Source organism: Gracilinanus agilis, chromosome 5 (genome assembly GCF_016433145.1).
Source record: "Gracilinanus agilis isolate LMUSP501 chromosome 5, AgileGrace, whole genome shotgun sequence".
Classification (NCBI taxonomy): domain Eukaryota; kingdom Metazoa; phylum Chordata; class Mammalia; order Didelphimorphia; family Didelphidae; genus Gracilinanus; species Gracilinanus agilis.
Genome location: NC_058134.1, coordinates 13,139,582 through 13,163,819, shown reverse-complemented (window position 1 = coordinate 13,163,819; position 24,238 = coordinate 13,139,582). Strand labels below are relative to the sequence as shown.

Here is a 24,238-nt window from a genome sequence, read left to right as displayed (position 1 = left end):
GTAAGGAGTCAAACTAAGGGAACACAGCAATATCCCTATCTTTTTCTTACAGCCAAAAGGGTAAGGGAAGTTGTGTGAAACATCACTGATTGAATTGATAACAAAGTACGTCCAAAAAAAAAAACAAAAAAAAAAAAAACCAAGCCCAGTTAAGGTCCTGCCTACAAACTATTGAGGTCCGTCTTTATAAACATATTCACATATAATGTTAAAAGAGGGGAAATTTCCTTTAAAAAATTTACGTGATAACAGTTCCAAATAACTAAAAAGTACAGGATGGTGGAAATGGTTTTCCAAGATGTTTCCCAAAATTATCAATATGAATTTTGTATTTTTGAAAATTGTCTCGATGCATCTGCGCACTCTTCCCACGTAGACCCTAGAACTTGGGATTTTTTTTAAAGAAGTCAAGCATGAAAACATGATTTCCTACTCTGTAATCCACTCTACCGGCCCAATTCCAGATCTTGAAAGGTGTGTAAACTGAAGTGCAGCCCTCGACGTCTCTGGGTCAGTCCTCTCTCAGAACTCCTCCATGTTGGTTGAAACATTAGGAGTTGCTGGGTTTGAATCCTGTGAAATGGACGCTACGGTCACAATTCTCGGGGAGCCGAGCACCTCAGTCACAGAGGCGTCCAGTTCCCCAGAGGTCACAATGGCAAGGGCTGTTCCTCCACCTTTCTTATTCTGATGAGTTTTGACGTGTTTGGAGAGATGGTCGCTCCGCATAAATCTCTTAGAGCATTCAGGGCACTCGAACCTCTTTTCACCTAAATGAAAAGCAGAGACAGAAATGATCGTCACACCCCTTTTCTTTAACATCACACTCTGAATCTGCTCTTTTCTATGGACCTCTCGGGGCCATCAGAATGCCAGGCATCCACTGCCCTTCCCCGACTTTCTTCAGGGCAAGGGCAAAGGGGGACCAGATGACCTTGGGGATGACAAGTGTGGCAGGACAGAGAGCACGGGTCCGAGCCGCCCCACCGGCCGGCCTTTGGCTGGGCTCTGAGACACCTTCGTCTTCCTGGGCCTGTTTCTTTCCTTCTGGAATCAAGGGGGCCTAAGGTGCCGGCGGTGCCCTCCTGCCTGCTTTGTTGTCTCTTCAGCCCCTCTGCAGGGAGCAGAAGAGGTAGCACAGTCCGACCAAGGCAGTTGATCAGACTGGACATTGGCAGAGTCCTTCACCATGCATGGGCTCAGAAGCCAATGACCACCTCTTAGAGGCTCTAATTCTTCAACTGTAAAAATGGGTCTAATTCTGCTGTGTTATTTATCTCATGGGACTATTAGGAGGATGAAAAGAAATAAAGCATGAAAATCCTTTGAAAACTTTTCGTGCACTCTAGGAATAAATGCCTTCTCTGAGCCAATAGAAGGAACGCTTCCTCCTCGAAGGAGAGGGAGGGGGGAGAGAGACAAGAAAGGCAGAGAAGTACTGGTAGGGATCAGGAAAGGTTTCATTACAGAACATGGGGTTTCTAGGAGACTCTAGCAGTTAGAAGAAGGGGCATTCCTGGCATGGAGGGACAGTGAGACAAAGGCCTGGGAGCAGAAGATGGAGTACGTGTGAGAAGAGACCGAAAGCCAGTCTGGTTGGGTGTTGGGGTGAAGGGGGGTGGGTTCATGTGTCCAGCAGGCCTGGAAAAGTAGGTGGGGGCCAGGCCATGAAGAGGAAGGAGTTTCTATTATGTCTTTGAGGAAAGAGAAAGCTGCTGGAGTTGGGGCATGGTGAGATCCAATCTACACTTAAAGAAAGTCAGTAATCATTTTCTTGTGGTAATAGATTTAGGCATGAAGGGCTACGAGTCTGGACTCAAAGGCTGGTGTTCTCTGGTTCTGGGCATATTCTTAAGTCTTAAGCAGTCTATGATTGTTTAAGGTTTCCACCTTTATTCCTTCGTGCAGAGACTGGCTGACTGGGATTTAAAAGAAGACGGCTGCGATGTTGTGTCTCCACGAGCTCCTCCCAGAGAGTGAATAAGGCTGGCATCATTACTGACTTCTAAGCTTATTACAGCTTTTTACATATTTTTTAAAGGCAGATTGTCAGTGCTGGTGTTCTATGAGAGAAACTCACATTATTCCAATGGAGCCGGCTAACCCTAGAACGAGTCTAGTGTTTAAATGCCGTGGAACGTGATCGGCCTGTTCGCCTGCCCACTCCTAGCAGACGCTGGAGTTCAATGACGAGCACTCGCTGTAACCTTCAGTGAGAGACAACCAAAGTACTCCTCTGGGTCAGCACGATGGCCTTTTGGACAGGCTTTCCCAGAAAGTTTATTCATGATCTCTCAGGAAAGCCCCAAACCGTCCCTATGTAACCCCGGACACCAGAACAACAGAACCTGATGACGGTGCGAGTCCGGGAAGAAGCCCCTGGCTGAGGCTGATCCACACTGCCGGGTGGGGGGGTGGTTAGGAGGGGACGCAGAGAGCCATCAAAGTGGTCTGTTCTTGATGGCGCTGTTCAATGCTTACATTATTTTTTTTGGTGTTATTTCTCACAGAGGATTTGAGGGAGATGGTGACCTTCACACCCTCCATTTTCCATCGCCTGCAAGTTCACTATCCCAAGAGCAGTGACTTCTTTTGACAGATTCTGGCATCTCAGTATTTCAAATGAAGTCTCAGACTCCAATGCAATGAGTCTATCAAAGCAGATGCTCCTCCAATGGGCCCTTAGAGACCATCTGAGCCAACCCCCTGACTTTACTGACGAGGCGCGTCACCTTGAGGGGCACCCCTGCAGACACACAGTTACCAAGTTTGAAGACTGGGCTTTGAACCCATTTTTCACACTCAAAGGCTTACACTAAACCAAGCTGCATTGCTATACATTATAGACTATATAAAAAAAGTGGACTGAGTTTACCCCTCAGCCATTCTCAGTGCGTCGGTCCACATGTCCAGTCCCTCACCACATCTCCCTGATTCTCCCTCCAAAACCTTTATTTTTGTCCCCCCTCAGGGAACATTCAAGCCCTCGTCAGAAATGACGAGAGCCTTCCAATTAGCCTCCCTGCCTTACTTCTCTCAAGAACAACAAGCAGCATTTCTCACAAGTCTAATTACTCTGGGCCACGCTCTCTCTAGGCGAGGACAAAAGCAGCCCATGCTCTCAAGGAACTTCCCCAACAACTACATACAAATAAGCTGGAGACAAGACTAACTTGGGGCTGTTTCTGAGGGAGACACAATGACCAGAGGCCTACAAAAGATGATGGGCGAAAGGTGAGACTAGCTGAAAATGAAGGAAATCAGGGAAGCCAGGAGGTAGAGATGAGGAGGAGGAGGGAGAGCATTCCAGACATGGGGGACAGAGAAAATGTGTAGAGTTTGGGGGTGGATGGAGAACAGGCAGGAGGCCAGTGTCAGTGTATCAGAGCATGGAAGGGTATAAAACAACTGGAGAAAGAAATAGAGACCAGGGGGAGGGGGGGGCGCGGAGACAGACAGACAGACAGACAGACAGAGGCGAGAGAGGGTGAGTGATGCTAGAGGTGATAGGGAGCCAATGACGCTTACTGAAAAGGGGAGCGACATGGTCAGATGGGAATCTTTGGGAGCTGAGTGGAGTAGGGAAGTCCAGGAGGCAGGCAGGCCTGTTGCAATAAGCCAGCTGTGAGGTGATGAGGGCCTGCAGCAGGGAGAAGCCATTGTCAGAGGACCTACAACAGTGATGCTGTAACTGTAGTAACAACCTGATTCGCCATCTGATTGGCTATAGAGGATGGGGAGGGGACAAGATGAGGTGAACTCCTGGGCTGTGAGCCTGAAGGTCTGGCAGGATGTGGCTCTCTTCACAGTCAGGGAAGGGGGGAGGGAGATGGGCTTTGGGGGAAAGAGGGTGAGTTCGGTTCTGGACTGGCTCAATTTAAGCTGTCTATTGGGCCTAGAGTTCCAGATGTCCAAAAGGCAATTGAAGATAAAGATCATGAGAGATGATGGAGCTGGACAAACAGAAGAGAACCATCTCTATAGAGATGATAACTGAATCTATGGGAGGGGAAATAGTACAAAAGGTAAAAAGCACAAGGCCCTGGCAGAGCCTTGGCCATGATATGAAGGAAGATCCAGCAAAGGAGGCCAAGGAGGAGCAGTCAGATGGCCAGGAGAACCAAGAGAGGAGGGTGACCCCACAGCTATACAGCAGAAGAGGGAAGTTCAGGAGGAGGACTGAGAAAAGGCCACTGGATTGGGCTGCTTTGCAGATAGCAGTGCTGGTGGAATGATGAATTCAGAAGCCAGATAGAGGCTTTGTTAAGGAATTTAGCCACAGAAGGCAAGAGAGTTAAGTAGAAAAAGACAGGTCAAATAAAGTTTTATTTGAGGACTGAGGAGACAGTCCCCAAGATAGAGAAAGAGGTTCTGTTCGACCTCTTGCTTCATGTTCAAAGGCAACAGGGAAGCAGCCTCTCTCCAATCTATGCTCTATCCAGCTCTCAAAGGGATACCCTGAAAATGCAGTTCTTACCGTGTCACTCCCCTGTGCAATGAACTCCAGTGGCTCTCAATTATGCCAGGAATCAAATACAAACTTCCCTTTTAAAGACTTTTGCAATCTAGCTCTGACCTACTTTTCCTACCCTATTATATATTACTACCTTTCTCCATCAGTTTTCTCAACTGTAAAATGGGGACCATAAATAGCACCTACCTCCCATGGTTGTTTTAAGATTAAATGAGATAATACTTGTAAAGCCTTTAGCACAGTGCTTGGCACATAGTAAACACCCTCTAGATCATCGCTATTAATACTACTTCTTCATATACTACGTCAACCAGCTAAACAGGGCACCATGTTCTTCATCCGGCATTTGATCTCTCCTCTCCATGTCTTTAGACAGACGTGTTCCAAGCTAGAATTCCCTGTTTCCTGACTTTTGCCTCTTGGAATCTAGAGTTTCCTTTATACTCGGCTCCAGCATAGCCTTGGCACGAGGTCTTTCCTTATTTCATCAGATGCTTGTCCTCTCCCCACCCAAATAATCTTGTATACTTGGTAGATCATTATATGGGAACATCTTGTCTCTCCCATAGAACATAGAAACTCCTTGAGGGTGGGACCTCATTTCCCCTGCTTGTCTTTGTATCTCCAAAACCTACCCCACAGTGCTTAATAAGTGTTTGTTGCTTGATAGATAAGAGTTGAAGGATGGCAATTTTGTTCTGCTACAGAGGTAAAGAAATACATAGTTATCAAAAGGTATTATAATATGGTGCTCACTGCCGATCTTCACTAGTTTTTGTCACCCTCACTCTTGCCTTTATCCTTTTTTGGGGTTCCCAAGGTACATGGTTCAAGGCTGTGTCTAAGCCTGTACAAGCCAAGCTTGGGAAAGAAGCCATCTACCCATAGATCTATATGACAGTCATTGAATACTACAAAGCCAAGCATGGCTTCTGAGCCCTGTCTGGTAGGGAAACCAAGATGGCTGCAGCAAGCAAGAGGCAGGAGGCTATCTTAAGAGAGTGAGGGAGGGCCTAGGCCAGGGGTCGGCAACGTATGGCTCTTGAGCCATATCTGGCTCTTTTGAGGGCCACATATGGCTCTTTCTGTAGGAGCCATAAAGTCCATTTTTTTCAGGCTCCGTTACAGGAGCAGCACTGTGAGCACTGGGCGGCTCTCACGAAATTACATTTTAAAAAATGTGGCATTTATGGCTCTCATGGCCAAAAAGGTTGTTGACCCTTGGCCTAGGCTAACATGATGGAAAGGAGAGGAGGCTGGAGGCAGGAGACAATAAGCAGGAAGTTTCAAGCATCAATGTAAAGATAAGAAGAGCTCACACTTAAGAAAGGAGAACTTTCCCTGGGTGATCTCCTGGGATGCCCACTACAGGCCTGGAAGGCAGATGCTGCTACCCTTAATTTACAAATGAAGAAACAGATTCAAAGACATTAATGAGTATTTGTCAGGGTCACTATGAGGCATAATTTGAATTCAGGTCTTCTGACTCCAGGTCATACAGTCTATTAACTCTATTACCTAAAAGCCCAATACCAACTCCTCTGTTGTCCTAAGCATCACCACCTTTGGTCTTGTAGAAGTCCACTAAAGAGGTGGAGCAAAGAAGGCAGAGGAAAGGTAAAGACCCTTCTGAGGTCCCACAAATTATCTTCCAAATGACCTTGAAATAATACCTCAAAACAAAATCTGGAGTGACTACCCACAAAGATGGGGTGAAACCATCCCATGACAACATAGAAGTTTGGCAGGAAAAGTCTGCTGCACTGAGAATGGAGTGAAGAATGTCCCAGGAAGGCTATGGTAGTCATGTCTTGGCAAGTCTACAGCAAGCCTTGGGGGCAAGAGGGGTCTCTTCACTGGCACTGGGTACAGGACTCTGCAGCACTGTCCATACTCGGTTGTCACTCCTAGATCCCAGTCCTAGGGCAAGGGGGAGCACTAACACACTAGAGTTTTTGATACAGGGGAGTACAGACCCTGATCACAGTTTCAGGACAGAAAAGAATACATGTGGTTGCTCACAGGCCAGAGCACAGAACAGGAGACTAATAAACTCATGTTTCCTCAGATCACACAACCTTGGAAGAACCAAAAACTTAGAGCTCTCCCAGTACTAGCTCTAAAAACAATTGCACAAAAAACCTGAAGCTTTAGATGGTGCCTTCTCCATCCCAGGAGCATAGCCCTACTTTAATTAAAAGTTAAGAGACAAGAAAAATAAGCAAAAAGAAAAAAAAAGAACCTAACCACAGAAAACTATTAAGGTGACAGGGAAGATCAAAACACAAACTCAGAAGAAAGTAGCAAAATCAAAGTAACTAAATATAAAGCCTCAAAGAAAAATGTGAAGGTCTTAGGCCCAAAAAGAATTCCTGGAAGAGCTCAAAAAGAATTTAAAAAGTTATGTAAGAGAGGCAGAGGAAAAATTGGGAAAAGAAATATGAATGATGCAAAAAAAATTAGGAAAAAATAGTCAACGATTTAGCAAAGGAGATACAAAAAATACTGAAGAAAATAACACCTTGAAAAACAGAAAAAGCCAAATGGTAAATGAGACAAAAAATCCATTGAAGAGAATAACTTCTTAAAAAGCAGAATTGGAATATAGAAAAAAAATGTACAAAAATTTACTAAAGAAAAGAACTTCTTAAAAAGTAAATTAAACAACTGGAAAATGAAGTAAAAAAACTCACTGAAGGAAATTATTCCTTAAACATTAGAATTAGGCAAGTGGAAGCTAATGATTACATGAAACATCAAGAAATAAAAACAAAATCAACATAATGAAAAAAATTGAAGAAAATGTAAAATATTTCATCAGAAAAACAACTGACCTGGAAAACATATCCAAAAGAAAGAATTTAAGAATTATTAGACTACCTGCAAAGCATGATTAAATAAAGAGCCTAGACATCATCTTTTAATAAATTATGAAGGAAAACTGCCCTGATATTCTAGAAGCAGAGGCTGAAATAGAAATTGAAGGAATCTATCAATCACCTCCTGAAAGAGACCCAAACAATTGCCATCACCCCAGCTGGTTTGCTATGCTTGAAAAAATAAACTCTCTTCTTTATTTGATGCTCAGTGACTTCTGAAGGCCTCATTGCACCCCAACATGGAACCTGAGCTGGCTTTAGAGCTGCACTGCTGATCCTTCCTCAACCTCTCCCAAATATGGTTTAAGCAGCACCTCTTCCAGAAAGCTTTTCTTGATCTCTCTAGTTGGCAGAGTCATTGTACCCCCTCATCCTGCCCCCTTATCTACTTTATTATCTATTTATACATGTTCTAGCGCACCACCCCAAGCTCCTGGTGGATGGGGCAGAAAAGAAAAGTCTCTGTATCATCTTCCTTCACTCACAGGTCTTACTGTATTGGTGTTGCTGAATTCCACTAAACCTAAAAAATTTTACCCTTTGCATGAGGTCAACTAAAAGCCCATAATTCAAGATCTCACCTTCCCACTTAAAGACTTCACAGTAACATATGTCAATTCAACATTGAGAGATACTGAGAAATCAAATCCATGAAAATACTGAACTTTTGCATAGGTAAAAACTTGATCATAAAAATGGATGGAGAAAACCTTCTGTTTTTAAATATCTTAAGTAAAACTTTTAAAACAATACTAAACTGTTTGCATCCTTCAGATGGGAGGGGGAGAGGGAAAGTCACAGAATTTCTTGTCTATCCCTCAAGCCCAGACCAGGAAGGAGCCCAGGAAGGAGAGGGTCCTGGGCCAGTGAGCATACCTGTGTGGGTCCGCCGGTGCCGCTGCAGCTCATCACTCCTTGTGAACCTCTTGCCACAGAAGATCCAGTTGCACACAAAGGGCCTCTCTCCAGTGTGCCAGCGCAGGTGGGCCCGCAGGTGGGAGGTTTTGCCGTAAACCTTCCCACATCCTTCAATGTGACAGATGTGCTGCTTCTTTTTGCCTGGCTCGTTAGTGCCTCTATGAAGAACAAAGAATCACTACTAGTTCACTTCCCAAAGGCAGCTCACTGCCACGCAGAAAAATGAATTCAAGGCACTAACTTCCACTATTCTGGTTTGCCTATAGTTGTGGAAGTAACATGAGGCCACAGTTGTGGCAGTAACTCGGAGTCAGCCAAGTTAAAAACAAGAGTTTGGAATTAGGACCAAGTTCTATGTGCCTTCCAGGTGCCAGGCTGTCCTGAGATGACTGGGTTAGGCTAAAGAATGCCTGCCTTCAGGGCATGGAAGAAAGGGCAGGAAGGAAGCTGGCATTCATCAAGTGTCTGTGCTAAGGGCTGAAAACGCATGTACTCTGAGCCTCACAACAACCTCTGGAGGTGGCGGCTACTATTCTGAAGCTGGATTTGATCTCAGCTCTTTCTGAGGCCAGGTCCCTGCTGGTAGTGGCTGTTCCCTCAAACTGGGTGGACCCCTTTGGTTCTGTCTCCCAAGACACCCCTCCCTGCTTCATCCTTTGTAACCCTACCTGATCCTTTGCTTTTGGAGGAAGAACTGCTCCCAGAACCACGTGGTACTGGGAAAAGGAGCTGGCGATCCCTGGGTGACCCCCAGCTCTGCACTCACCGTCCCTCCCCCTCTCGGCAGTTAGGGCAGGAGCAGGCCACTCTCCGCAGCCTCTTGCCAGGTTGCACTTCCTGCTCGGACGTCTGCTGGGCTTGCTGCAACTGAGTGATCTGGTCAGGGCTGACGGCCCCTAACGTGGCATTCGTGAGGCCGCCAACAGCCACTGTCACTGGGGCGATGGTAGCCTGCTGCACTTTCACTCCATCCTGGCCTTGCTGCTGACCTGTTGGGAGAAGATGCCCATCAGAAGCAGCCATCAAAATATGAGGAACCCCCCCCCAAAAAAACGGAGACCCGGGGGCTCGGAGGAGAAGACTTTCCCTCCCAGGCCACCAACGGCCATGGCTGGACAGGGTTTCTTCTAAACTCTGGGTTCTGGATCTCCAAGTCTCCTTCCATTTCTACCGCACAGTCTTACCCAGGAGAGAAAAGAAGGGAAAGAAGGAGCAGGATAAAAGCCGTAAGAAAGACTGAAAAGAGGCTGATGAACCGGCCATCTTGCTGGTAAGGGGAAACCCTGGGAGCGAACTCTCTCACCATCCAGGCTGGTCCCTTGGTCAGGCGGCAGGACAGGGACAGGTTGGGGTCCAGACTGTCCCTTACAGCACTGGCCTGCCTTCCCCAGGATGATACAAGCACACATTTCTAGTCATTCAGGCTGTCAGTCCACAGGCGGGGGAGACAAAGAGAGGCACCAGCCCTCCCCTCCTTAAGGAGCTCCCACTAGAAGGGCTGCCTGCTAGACACTCTGAGCACAGGAGAGAGGAAGGTTGAACAAGGGCTGTTGGGGGGGTGTCTAGAGCCCTTTCAATGTCAGAGCATTTGAGCCTCACAACCAACCCTGAGAGATGATTTTTTTCCTCTGGGTCACTCAGGTAGGGAAGTGTCTGAGGCTGGATCTGAATTCAGGTTTTCCTGACTCCCAGCCCAGTGCTCAGGGCACAACTGGCACTACCTCCTGCCTCTGGATTCAGAAGGAGACCTGAAGGAAGCCAGGGAAGCCAAGAGGCCTGGAGGCCAGCCAGGAGAAAGGCATGGGGTTAGAAGATGGAGGATTCTGTGCTGGGAACAGCAAATGGGCCAGAGTGATCAAATGAGAGATTTGGTGGAAAAGCTTTAAAAATCCAACAGAAGACTCTCTGGAATCCTGGAGATAATAGGAAAGCCTCGGAGATCACGGAGGACAGACAGAAGGACAAGTCAGACCAGCCTTTGGGCAAGTGAGTGGAGGACCCAATGGAATGGAAGGGGAGCTGAGGCTGGGAGAGCAATCCGGAGCAGGCATAATGATCCAGGGAAATGAGGAGGGATGAGACAATCTCCCCTTTTTCCTAAGAGTCACGGATGTCCCAAAGCAAATGACAGAGATTATCACTGAGATGAACAGATTGTGATGAGCCCACACCAAACCCAGGGAGGTGTAAAAGAGGGGCCAAAGAAGATTCTTCTCTTACTGAATTCCTCCCCCCCCCCCCTTCCCATCACCTCCTATGCCTTGCCACAGTCCAACCCTGGATACTCCCACTGGCTGCCTCAGCCATTCCTGCTCAGAGACGGAAGGTCAATGGAGCTGCACGGGCTCACTATAGATGGATTCTCTCCAACCTCAATCCCCAATTCAAACTCTGGGTACTCCCCAGAGAGCCTTCCTCCCCTTTAGCCTCCTTTCGGCCCAATTCTAATCGAGCTGGGCTCACAGAATCCAAGCCTCCCCACCCCTAGAACACCTTGTCATGATTCTGAACATGCTTCCATGTGTCCATGCTGCCTCCTCCAATAGAAAGCCAACATTTCTACAGTAATGTGAGGCTGAAGTGCTTCATCACTGTTGTCTCTGATCCTCACAGCTACTATTATCATCACTGTACAGATGAGGAAATGGAAAGTGAAGAAATTGTGTGATTGGCATCTGTGGCTGGGTGTGAACTCAAGTCTTCCTATGTCCAGGCCCTGAGCTCTGTGGACACATCGGCTCTTTGAGAACTGGGATGACTTCATTTTCTTTTTGTCTGTCTGGCAGGTCTAGCTTAGTGACTGATAGACAGGGGGAGGTACTGAATAAATACTTATTGATAGCTTGGATGAAATTCTGAGGACGAGACATTCTAGTGCCAAAGAAAGGGAGGGGGTAGGTGGGAGCAGTACCTAGGGAGATGAATGCAGGTACCTGGGGAGCTGAAGCCATTCAGATTTTGAAGAGATACAAAAAGAAGGGACAAGACCAGAAATGGCACGTGAATATGCCAGCTGGGCCAGTCTTAAGAGTCTGAATGTTCAAAGTGAACTCTGGCTCAAACACAGTAAGGACCACTGCTCTGGGGAATATTGTATTACTGTGGACAACAGAGAAAGGCAGAAGCGGACAACTCTGACTTTTTTACTCTTCTTGGCCACCAAAAATATTTTTTTAAGGGACCAAAAGATAGTAAGAAGATCAAGCTCTGAAAAGTTCAAATTCCTGTCCCTGGGTAACTCTATGGCAGCATCTTGAAAGAATCAGAAGATGTGATTGCTGAGGCTCAGTGATATTTCAAAGTCTGGAGAATGGAAGAGCCTGGAGAAGAGCAAGAGTGCCAGTGTTCAAGAAAAAGAAGGTCTTGTGATGAATAATGGCACAGTACAACTACAGAATCCATACCCTTAATGAGGCAAGGACTGCATCAGGTGGAGCTTAATAGAATTAGGAGAAGAGAAGGTCTTCACACAAAGTAAAACCTTCTGACCAGAAGTACCAGTCTATGGCTGAGTTTGGAGCCCACCCTAAAACACATTTTCCTTGCCTATGCAGCACATAAGCCTCCACTGGAGCTCTCTAATTGATCTGGATTCCAATAAATCCCTTCAATTCCACAACCAAATCTCCCCCATACCCAACCCTTAGCTGGGGACAGGTGTAGGGAGAAGGGACATAGGGCAAGAGTCCCTTAAAGGGGATAAAGTGTGTGTGTATGTGGCATGGGAGAGCAGTCCTACAAATACATATCCACTTTTGGACCATCTGTTCCCCAGAGATAATTTTCATTACTGGTACTAAGCCTCCAACTCTACAGTATTCTTCTTGCTCTATAAAAGCAAATGAATACCTGAGGGTTGGGCTGTGAGAGGGAGTCAATCCAAGGAAGCTGAGTGTGAAAGCTGGCCCTTCAGTACCAAAGTGAAGGGAGATCTGACCAAAACACCAAGAGAGGGCAAGGGAGACTAAGCTAGGAAGAGACAGGTGCTCTTGGGACCCAAGGGGACTTAACAGACCAGGCCTCTAACTAAACCATGAAGCAATTATTAATCAAATAATTTGTTACTGGTAAAAAAACATAAAGCTCAATCAGTGGAACAAATTAGGTACCAGCTGTTGTGATAACAATTCACTATTTGACAAAAACTGCTGAAAAACTGGATAGTGGTATAGAAGAAATTAGAGTTAAATCAACGCTTCGTACCCTCTAAAAGTATAAGCTCTAAATGGATATATGATTTAGATAGAAAAGGTCACATTATAAAGAAATTAGGAAAAAAATGGAAAACATTTTCCTATCATCTATGAATTAGGAGAAAAATGTATGGCCAAACAAGAAATAGGGAGAAGATCATTGCATTTGATCTGGAGCATTTTTTCATGTTATAAATAAGCCTATATTTCCTCTTTGAAAACGGTCTTTTCATATTTTTCAAACATCTAACAATTGTGAAAGGGCTCTTTTTCTTGTAAATCTAAATCATTTGTTTTTATAACTTGGAAATGAGACCTTTATCAGAGAAAATTACTGCAAAGATATTTTCTAGATGATTCTTTCCCTCTTAATCTTAGTTTTATTAGATTTGTTTATGTACCTTTTTAATTTTAGGTAATTCGGATTGTCCATTTCATCTTTTGTGAAGAAGCAAAGTGAACAAAAAAGAGGGTGAACTTGGGGAGGTGCTCACTGAAAACAAAACATTTGTGAACAGGGAAAGGCAAAAAGGATAAAAAAGAAGAATAAACAGAGGGAAAATTAAGATCAAAGGAAACCCAACACACAATTAGTAATCATAACTAGGAATGAGAATGGAATGAACTCACTCATAAAAGGGAAATGGATAGGAGAATGGATTAAAAACCAGAACCCCACAATATGCTGTCCAGAAGAAACACATTTAAAACAAAGAGACACACACAGTAAAAATAAGAGACTGGAGCAGAATTTACTACACTTTAATTAAAGTAAAAAAAGCAAGGGGTAGCAATCATGATTTTAGAGAAAGCAAAAAATAAAAACTGATCTATCAAAACAGACAAGGAAGGAAATTACATCATGATAAAAGGCACCATAGACAATGAAATGACTTCAATATTAAACATATATGCCATTTGGTGCATCCAGATTCCTAAAGGAAAAGTTATGTAAGTTACAGGCAGAAACAGACAACAAAACTTTACTAGTGGGGGACCTCAACCTTCCCCTCTCAAAAGTAGATAAATCCAACCCCCCCAAAATAAACAAGAAAGGATTTAAAAAGTAAATAGAACTTTAGAAAAGCTGGATATGATTGACCTCTGGAAAAAATTAAATGGGAATAGAAAGGAATACATCTTGTTCTCAGTAGTACATGGCATTTGCATGAAAATAGACCACATAATTTGGCATAAAGCCTCACATCCAAATATAGAAAAGCAGAAATATTAAGTGTATACTTTCCAGATCATAGTGCAATAAAAATTAAACTACAGAGGGCAGCAGAAAGACTAAAAATTAGTTGGAAACTAAACAATCTTATCCTAAAGAATGAATGAGTTCAGAATGAGAATAGATCACAGAAACAATTAACTATTTCTTTAAGGAAAATTACAATGAGGAGATAATGTGTCAAAATTTAACAGTACATCGAGAGAAATTCATAATCTCTTAATGATTACAAAAATATATCAGAGAAAGAGCAGATAAATGAACTGGGCATGCAACTAAAAAGACTAGAAAAAGAACAAATTTTAAATCCCCAATTAAACACAAACTTAGAAATCCTGAAAATCAAGGAAGAGATGAATAATGAAAGTAAGAAAACCATTTAACTAATAAATAAGGAGTTGGGTTTTGTGAAAAAAACAAACAAAAACACAAAATAGATAAATCACTGGTTACCTTGATTAAAAAAGTAAGAAGAAAAACAAATTTCCAATATCAAAAATTATAAAGGGGAAATCACAACCAAAGAAGAAATTAAAGTAATTATTGGAAATTATTATGCTCAACTATATGCCAATAAATCTGTTGACTTAAGTGAAATATTTGAATACTTACAAAAGTATCAACTCCCTAGATTAACAAAAGAGGAAATAGAATACTTAAAAAATCCCACCACATGAAATGGAATTGAACAAACCATCAAAGAACTCCCAAAGAAAAAGGCACCAGGGCCAAAGGGATTCACGAGCAACTCCAATACTATATAAACTATTTAGAAAAATAAGGGAAGAAAAATAAAACTACAAAACAATCTCCTTAATGAATATTGATGCAGAAATTTAAATAAAATACTAGCAAGGAGATTACAACATTTTATCACAAGAATAATAACCATAATCAGGTGGATTTTATACTAGGAATGCTGGAATGATTCAATATTAGGAAAACTATTGGCATAATTAACCACACCAGTAACAAAACCAATAGAAACTATGTGATCATTTCAATAGATGCAGAAAAAGCATTTTTTGTCAATACAACACCAATTACTTGTGAAAACATTGGAATAGGGTTAAAATTTATAGTCATAAGAGATAAGGAAGGAAATTACATCATGATAAAATGCACTTTCTTTAAAATGATAAATCTAATTTTGGGACAAACTAAGACTCCTCCCAATAAGATTAGGGGTAAAGCAAGGATGCCAATTATCACCGCTGTTATTTTAATACTGTACTAGAAATGCTTGCCATAGCAAAAAGAAGAAAAGAAATTTAAGGAATTAGAATAGGCAATGAAGAAACCAAGTTATCACTCTTTGTAGGTAATATGACGGTATACCTAGAGAACTGTAGAGAATCAACCCAAAAAAAAAAAAAAACACCTAACAGAAATAATTAACAACTTTAGCAAAGTTGCAGGATACAAAATAAACCCATATAAACCATCAGCACTTCTATTTATAACCAACAAAATGCAACAGCAAGAGACAGAAAAGTAAATTCAATTGGAAAAACATTCATTGCTTATGTTCAGACCAAGTCAATATGGTGAAAATGACAATCCTACTAAATTAATTTATTTATTCAGTGTCATACCAATCAAACCACCCAAAATTATTTTGTAAAACTAAAAAAATAACAAAATTCATCAGGAAGAACAAAAGGCTGAGAATATCAGGAGAATTAATGAAAACAAATATATAAAGGAAGGAGGCCTGGCTATACCAGATCTCAAACTACACTACAAAGCTAAGTAATCATTAAAGCAATCAGGCACTGCCTAAGAACCAGAGAAGTGGTTCAGTGGAACAGATTAGGTGATCAACACATGGCAGTTAACATTCATAACAACTTAAGTGTTCAATAAACTCAAAGATCCAAGCTTTTGGGAAAAGGCCTTACTATTTTACAAAAACTTCTGGGAAAACTACAACACAGTATACAGAGATTAAATGCAAAAAAGAAACAATCGCATACCATACACCAAGATGAATTCAAAATGGGTACTTGATCTAGAAATAAAAGGTGACACCATAAACAAATCAGAGGAACATGGAAAAGTTTACCTCTCAGACTTATGGACAAGGGAAGAATTTATGACCAAATAAGGCATAGAGAACAGTAAGAAAAAAGAAATAGATAATTTTGATTGAATTAAATTAAAAAGGCTTTGCACAAATAAAACCAATGCAATCTAGATTAGAAGGGAAACAATTTGGAAAAAAAAATTATAGCAAGCATCTCTGACAAAAACTTCATTTCTTAAATATATAGAGAACTGAGTAAAATTTATAAGAATACAAAACATTCACCAATTGAGACATGGTCAAAGGATATGAAAAGGCAGTTCTTAGAAAAGATGAAAACTATCATTATATGAAAAAATGCACCAAATCACTATTGTAGAAATGAAAATTAAAACAACTCTGAGATTTTACTTCACACCTATCAGATTGGCTAACATGATCAAAAAGGAAAATGATGTTTGTTGGACGGTATGTGTGAAAATTGGGACACTAATACACTGTTAGTGGAACTATGAACTGATACAATCATTCTTGAGTTTCGGTCATTGCACAGTGGATTTACGATGGTCAGCTCCGTGCTACAGCGGATAAAGAGTTTCTAGACCTGGAGTCTGAAGACCCAACGTCAAGTCTAGCCTCAAATACTTAACTGTGTGACTCTGGGCAAGACATTTCCCTTTGTGCCTCTTTTCTTCATCTGTAAAATGGAGATAATAATAGTATCTATTTCCTAGAGTTGTGAGGATAAAATGAGATAATATTGTAAAGTACTTTGCAAAACTTAAAGTACTATATAAATGTTAGTTATTACCTTTATTAGTAGAATTTCAGGTCATGAGATCCCACCTAGCCTTCCTATTGCTTGCTTTCCCAAGTCTAAGGTACATGTCAAGTTTTACATAATTTTTCTCTGGAAAATGTGGTCATTTATTACAGAAAAATCTTCCAGTCTGAAACCTAAACAAAAGTGCTTCCATCACTTTCACCTCTTCTATCCCTAGCAACCAGTTTCTCCCCAAGCCTAAGAATGACAGTTAGAGCTAATTTGGGTCTAAATTTCCCCTTGCTGGCAGGATGAGACGACTATTAAGGCAAATTGAGAAGTGCCTAGTTGATCTGTTTTTGGCCCAAAGAAACAAGTAACCTCTCCTGCCATGACTACTGTTATCATACTTCTGTGCCAGGGTAGAGATCTGTTTCCCCAGCCTTTATCGATCTTCTCTCGTCCAGAAGGTCTATAGTATATCCTGACACCAAAATTGCTTCTATTTCTCTCTTCGCTGATGGTCATCAAATTCTCTTTCCTCCATCTTTCCCCCAATTCTGGTTTCCTGGGTTTTTCCACAATTTGATGAACAAGTTTATTCCCCCATTCCTTTGACCTCTCTCGTACTTCATTTCACCAGAGCAGTAGTACATTCGACTATCAGCAGGCAGGACAGACTAGCTTTCACTGGATTTCAAGGTTTATTGGCTAACCAACACTTTCTCCACAGTGTCTGGGTTCATTTTCCTAACCCGACATGAGACCCTTTTCCCATTCATCTCTTGTCAACAGACCCCCTTCCTCCCTGCCTTGGTTACAGAGCAAGAAACTGCAATTCTCAATCATTACTTCTAAAAAGGAAAAGAGAGGAGTGGGAGCAGACAGTCTGGGACAAAGGAATTGTTCTAGTTTGCATCCATTCTTCATAACAGAATCCTTCAGTGAATCCTGGATCTCGGTAATACAGGAGAATGCTGGCTGTAAATACAGTAGACAGATGATATGTTTGGGGCAGCTATGTATCAAATGTATATTTGAGAAGAGAAAAAAGTCTAAAAAGTAGCTAAATTTACGGCTGGGGAAAAGGGAGGACATTTGTCCATCATTCCTGTGTGTGTGTGACCGGCTCCACAAGAGAAAGCACCAACTGTCCTGGGGAATTTGGAAAGTTGAGGTAGACGAAAATTTGGGACAAAAACACACTAAGGCAGGAAGCTCTGGCTGAGTTGGAATGAACAAATAATGTCCCATCAGGGGGAAAACACTGCTTCAGCCCCCTGTATTAGATGCGAGGCCTCAGCGACAGAGAAAGGACCACCACAAAAGATCCCTGTCTGCAAGGAGCTTACGTTCTCCTCTGGCCGTAGGGAAGCGTGCACGAGGTGACTGAAGGAACACTACGGCTGGGGCACCGGAGAAGGCTTTCCACGGAGGTGACATCTGAGCCAAGACTGGGGCAAGATAAGGTTCTCAGAGGCAGAACTGCTGAGCAGTCAAGCGTGCTTCCAGGGAGGGAGAAAAGCGAGAAGAGGCTGGAGAGGGTTCGCTTTTACAGTCGCCGGGCCTTGTGTCATTGGGATTTTGCTCCCCCCAGGAATCTCTCTCCCAGCCTCCCATGTTCCTTCTCACATGACATGCTAATGTACGGAGGATATACATTTTGTGTAGCTCCACCCTCTCTCTCTCTCTCCTCCCAGAAATTCGGCTGGTGGAGGTGGGGTGAGGTGAGACAGAATTTTACTTTTGTTCTTTTTATTTTTTCTACTTCAAATGATTATTAGTAAACTTTATAAAATATAATACTTGGAGTTACTGGATATTAATTTAAATTTTATAGTCTTACTTACATTTACCTATTTTTAGTCTTTTTCTCATTTCACTTTGAATACAATTCTGTAATTACTATTAAACTGCATAGACTTTTACATATTTTAAAATGAGGCAGTTAGGTGGCATTGGGCTTGGAGTCAGGAAGTCCTGAGTTTAAATCTGGTCTTAGACACCTATTAGCTATGTGACCTTGGGCAAGTCACTTAACCTCTGCCTCAAGTTTCTTCCTCTGTAAAATGGTTGTGGTAAGGACCTAATAAGATGTTTGCAAAGAGCTAAGCAAACTGCCTCCTTCATAGTATTTGTTTAATAAATGCTTTCTCCCTCTCTTCCTATTTCATATAACTGTTGATAATTTTTTAAACCCTCAAAATATTTTCTAAAATTTTATCTACAGAAAAGAATTCTATGCAATACAATATGGGAGGGAAATGATGGCAAGGTGAGGGTGCAAAGATGGAACATCAAATGTGGGAAGGAAGGTAAGGTACGGTGAGCTGGAAGGACAGGCTGGGCCCAGGCGGGAGCAAACAGGAGCCCTTGGAGTCTAAGAGGAGGAATCTGGTTCTTCTAGTTGGGCCCGGCAGGCAGTGACGGTGTCACCAAAGCAGGGTGGGCAACGATGCCCGGCTCCCACCGTCCCCGCCAACCCGGCCCACTGACCGCTGCTGCCTGTTCACATGGGCCTCGCCTTGCCTTTCCGCTGCTGCGGCCCAGCCACACCTGCTTTGCTGAGGTTCTTCCTACGTGCCACGTGCCAGGGCAGATGTTGGCTCTGGCTTTGGTATCTTACTTTGCATTTCTCAGTTTGTGTTTGTAGATTGCTTTTCACTTGCAAAGTTTTCTGTGCCTTACAATGCAGGCAGATGAATGAGGAACATCTGCTTGTCCTTCATCCTTGAGAAAGGAGTTTTCTGATCATTCCAGTTAAGGGATACCCCAAACAGAAGGAAACTTTTACTTTTTACAAAATACTGAATGCCGTTCAATGCTATCCCTCAGGAGAATCCTGATCCTTCTTCCAGAAAAGTTCCTATCACTAACTTAGAACAACATGGTTTATTATGAGCAAGTCAAAGGGAAAATGCTGAGTTGTTCTCAGAGAGGAGAACAAAAAGAGAAGGGAGGGTTCATGGGAATGGAAGGGAGGGATCCCCACCCCGAAATCCCCAATCCAATTGGACAGAGCCCCTTCTAAAGCCCAGAATATAGTTTTATCAGAGTGGTGGTGAGGAGGAGCTGTGGGTAAGGCTGTCAAGGGAGGCGTCCATTAGTATATGACAGTGTGGAGGAAACTTTTAATGCTAAAACATAAAAGCCTTGTTCAATAGCCTCCTTTGCGAGGATGATAGGACAGTCAAAACAAAACAGGATGGTATTTGAACAAATGTAAGCATTTCACAGTAGTACAGAAGAACACGGGCATTTTCCTGCTGTCCAGGAATAGAAAATGAACATTCCTTTATTAGTTTAACAAATAACACCCCCCACTCCAATGTGAACTGTAAAGTTCAGGAATGTCCAATATAGAAGAAATACAAACATTTCATACAAGTAATAACAAAATGACTTAAAAAAAGACATCCGTGTATCGTAGATCACTGACTACAGTCACTGTACATAACACCGAGGCATGGCAAGAAAACCGTCTCTGTCGTCAAGGAGGGATGTGGGAGTACAGGGCACATCTACACACACAGAGGAAATTTCATTTTCCATAGATTTATGGCTCTCTGGTTTATTAAGCTGCAAGCCAGAAAATCTGGGCAGGGATTTAATTTTCTCTGGTACGGAATCCTTCAGCAGTCTGATGAAGTCTTCGGTCTCTCTCTCTCAGGCTGATGTTTTTAAATGCCTAAAAGAATATGCTGCACCTTAAAATAACAAAGGAAGTCAAGTACATAGGATGTCCCAAAAGTTTTACTGATGTTTTATGCTCTAATATCTAATAATAATAATAATAATAATAATAAGCATCTAATAAGTGACTGAAATGCAATTTATATATTACATAGATGTGTACACACACATGTATGATAAGAAATCACAAACCTCATGCGAAGAATCTCTGAGTTTGGCCTAGAAAAGGAGGGCAATGAGAAGAGGATGGGAAGTGGCCAGTCTAAAGGGTCCCAAACTGAGATCAGACCCGAAGAATCCCATTTATGCAACTGCTGTTCAAAGTTCAGTGCGAAGCTCCTGGCCTACCGCTAAGTGCGTATCATCAGAGAAGATGAGCACAGCTCGGCCTCGACGATCTACAGGAAAGCAGAGGAGGAGCCACCCCCCCCCAAAGACCCCAAACATGAACAAAGTTAAAATGAACACCCCCACAGCCATCTTGGATAGTTTTTACCCCTCTTTGCTTAACTGCGTGCACTGCCAGGGTTTCTCTTTTAGTTAACCAAAATGTCATGTTTCGTCTCTCCACATTCCGCACCTCGTGGCCCTCTGAAGAAAGGCGCTTCCTAAAGGCCGTCCTCCGGACGATCCACGCATTCCCACCACAGTCAAGGCCTTCAGCTATCCAGTTTTAAGAACTTAACGCCAAGATTCCCAATTAATGGAGAAGATCATGAACAGCCTCCCCCAAAGGAAAGGGCTGTGGAGTGCCAAGTCGGAGCTCCTGCCCTGGTGGAGTCTTGCCGAGATGTCTGGCAGGAATCGCGGGGCCCTTTCCTGAGGACCCCACAAAGGCGCGACGCAGAGAACAGGAGATCTCACGGCCGGCACCAAACTGGGCTTTGTTTTTTTTTAACCCTGGCCTTCTGCCTTAGGATCAATAGATGGCATTCCAAGAGCAGGAAGGGAGAGGCAATGGAGGGAAACACATCTTAGCACAATATAGTTTGTCTTTTTTTAAAAAACAAAACTCTTACCTTTACCTTAGAATCAATACTGTGAATCGGCTCCAAGGCAAAAGACCAATCCAGGCTAAGCAATGAGGGTTAAGTGATTTGTCAAGGCTAAGAAATATGGGAGTTTAGATTTGAATCCAGAACTTCCTGTCTCTCAGACTGGCTCTCAGTCCTTGAGCCACCTCGCTGCCCCCTCCCACACACAGCCTAGTTTTAAAGGCTCTCCTTTCCAGCAAGGTGTCTCCCACGTTTCCTTCATAAAGACACAGAGAGAATTTCTCAATGATCTTCAACTATTAATATCAGAAGAGCCATAAGACATGCTCACCAAGCATGAAGCCTGGAAGCAGGAAGACATCCTCCTGGGTTCAAATCTAGCCTCGGACATTGACTAGCTGTGTGACTCTGAGCAAGTCACTTAACTCTTTTGCCTCAATTTCCTCATCTGCAAAAACAACTGGAGAAGGAAATGGCCAACCTCTCCAGTATCTCTGCCAAGAAAACCCCAGATGAAGCCACAGAGAATCAGACAGACTGAAATGACTGCCATGGGTCAGACTTAAAGTTGCCAAGGTTGACTGTGCTTGAGGACAGGAGGAACAGGGCCAGTCAGTGAGCCACAGTCTCAGCGCTGGGGAGGGGCCAAGAGCCCTCCTCTGGGATTCTGCAACAGGCACCCCGCAAGCGAGGACGAGGAATGCATGAACAGAAGACACACACTGAGCCGGGAACAGCAACAAAACACAATCTGCCACCGAAAACTCAGGAGACGATACGGACACATGAAAGGGGCTGTTAGGAATGGGCAGGTTAACTCTATGCATGTTTTAAGATAAATTATTAGTAATTTAATTTATGGCTTTATGGCATTTTTATTGAAGTGTCTGGGTGATAATTACTGAGGCAGAATAAACACTAAAAAGCTAACAGTAGCAATTGGCGTTTATACGACTTAAGAGTTTGCGAAGTGCTTCAGCTGCTTGTCTCGCTGTGCTCTTCTCTCTTTCTAAACCCTGACCTTCCTCTTAGCCTCAATCCTCGGAAGTGATTCCAAGGCAGAAGAGAGTCAGAGCTGCTCCCTCTCACTGGGCTCTTCTAAGAACCTGCTTCCATTTTACAGACCCCCCCAAGTTGATGTCAGCAGCACCTCAATGGCCCATTTCGCCTCCATCAGCAGGGGGAGTGGGTGTGCTCGGAGGGGTGACAGCCGTGTCTGGTCACACAGGAAGGTGCACGTTTAGTGCTTTGTAGCACATTTTAGGGAGGGCGTTAGGGGGCTGGTGAAGGGTTTTAAGAACACACCATGTGGGGCAGAAGCATTGGAGAATGCTTAGCTGAGAAGCAAAAAGCCATCTGGGGGCACAAGGCCTGTCTTGGGTCCTTGTTCTGCCTGACGTGGGCAAACAAGCAAGAATCCTGGGTAGAAGTGATGGACGACCTGGGCCTCAAACAGAAATCTGTCTCTTCTGAATTTCATCCTTACTGTTAGGGGTAGGGGTCACCTCTTAGTCACTCAGTCTCACAATCCTGGGGTCACTCTCAACTCCTTTGGCCTTTCCTTCACCCCCAGCACTTGGCCCAGGGCCTGGCACATAGCAGGAGCTTAATTAATGTTCACTCCCAGTCAAGGCTTATTCTCACTTCCAAACCTGGGCACTGTCCTTCACAATACCTCCCACCTCACAAAGCCACAACCCTAGCTCAGGCCCCATCATTTCTTGCCTGGATTATTTCAAGAGATCCCTAATTGGTCTCTACCTCAAGTATTTCTGCTCTAATTCAAAGTGATTTTGCTAAAACATTGACCTGGTAGCTCATCCCCTGCTCCAGGAGTTCCAATGGCTCCCTATTACCTCATCTAATCCTACAGGACCCCCTTTTCCTGGCTGCCCCCAACCCCTTTCCCTACTTCCATGTTGTCTCCTTAGAATGTAAACTCCTTGAGGCCAAGGCATGTTTTTGTCTCTCTCTGTTACCCTGCAACTCAGCATGGTGCCTGGCACACATCAGTGCTTAATAAAAGGCCACTGACTTGAAGGGTAAGAAAACTTGCCAAATGGACAATGGGCTGCTTCGTTGGAGTTCTTCAAGCTCAGGCTGGATGCAGGTTGTGTTTCCTGCAGAAGGAATCCCTCCTCAGCTGCTAGGCAGACTGGCTGCTCTCTGAATGCCCTTCAGAGGCTGAGCCACGGATTCCTGGTTGAGTCTCTCCATTGATTCTCCTTCTGCAGCTCCAGAACCAACCTCAGGCTTCTTCCTAACACATTTCTTCCACTGAGCATGTCTCTAAAAGGTTCCCATGTACACACAGCCCCCTAATACTCCCAGAGCTTTCTTGGGTTCATTCATTAGCACCATAATCTGATCAGATTAGTGAATTCTCACCTTGAAGGGCAGAAGGAAGGTGACTTTCCAGAAATAACAGGAAACAAACAGGAACAAAAGAAGGCGAGAAGGAAGCTCACCAGAACCAATCCATCACCCCCTATTTCTGAGTAGTGGAGGCAACAACCAAGGAGGGAGGAGACCCAAATCAGGAGGCCACCTGGGCCTCCAGGCTCTGGGAATGGAACAGAGAGTACATTTTACTCACCTCCAAGGTCAGCTACTCTTTGGAGGATAGAACCCATTTGTATGTTAATGAGATGAGTCAACCCACAGGTACTGAATTCAATCTTTATTTTTGCCTAAAAAGACAGTTAGGTTTGTACATAAAGAACTAAAAAAGGACTGCCTGTGTCTCCTATGCTTTTACCTCCTGGGAGACGGTTAGCTCAGCTCTTATATTTTACAGATGAGGAAATCAAGACTTAGAGTTAAGTGACTTGTTCAAGGTCACACAAAATGTCCTTCTTAAAATGTGGGACCAAGAGGGAGCCTAAGATTCAGGATGTGATCTGATTAACCCAGAATATAACAGGAGTTAGTGCTTCCCATGATCTGGACACTCTTAACGCTCCCTAGGATTGTATTAGCTTATTTAGTAGCAGCTATATCCCATTGCCATGAAACCTGAAGGCCATTTTATTTGTGGGTATATATATATATATATATAAAAAA

The 24,238-nt window shown here is 43.4% G+C and overlaps 1 protein-coding gene across 1 annotated transcript in view; it reads right to left on the bottom strand.

Moving 5' to 3' along the window:
- Positions 1-502: 502 nt before the first annotated feature.
- SP4 (Sp4 transcription factor) overlaps positions 503-24,238 on the bottom strand; it is a 51,556-nt gene continuing 27,820 nt past the window's right edge. Inside the window, exons 3-5 of the mRNA XM_044678259.1 lie at positions 9,038-9,260; positions 8,230-8,429; positions 503-770 (exon numbers count right to left, since the gene is read on the bottom strand). Coding sequence (XP_044534194.1) covers positions 523-770; positions 8,230-8,429; positions 9,038-9,260 — 671 coding nt within the window. The 3' untranslated portion in view covers positions 503-522. The remainder of the gene's footprint in view (positions 771-8,229; positions 8,430-9,037; positions 9,261-24,238) is intronic.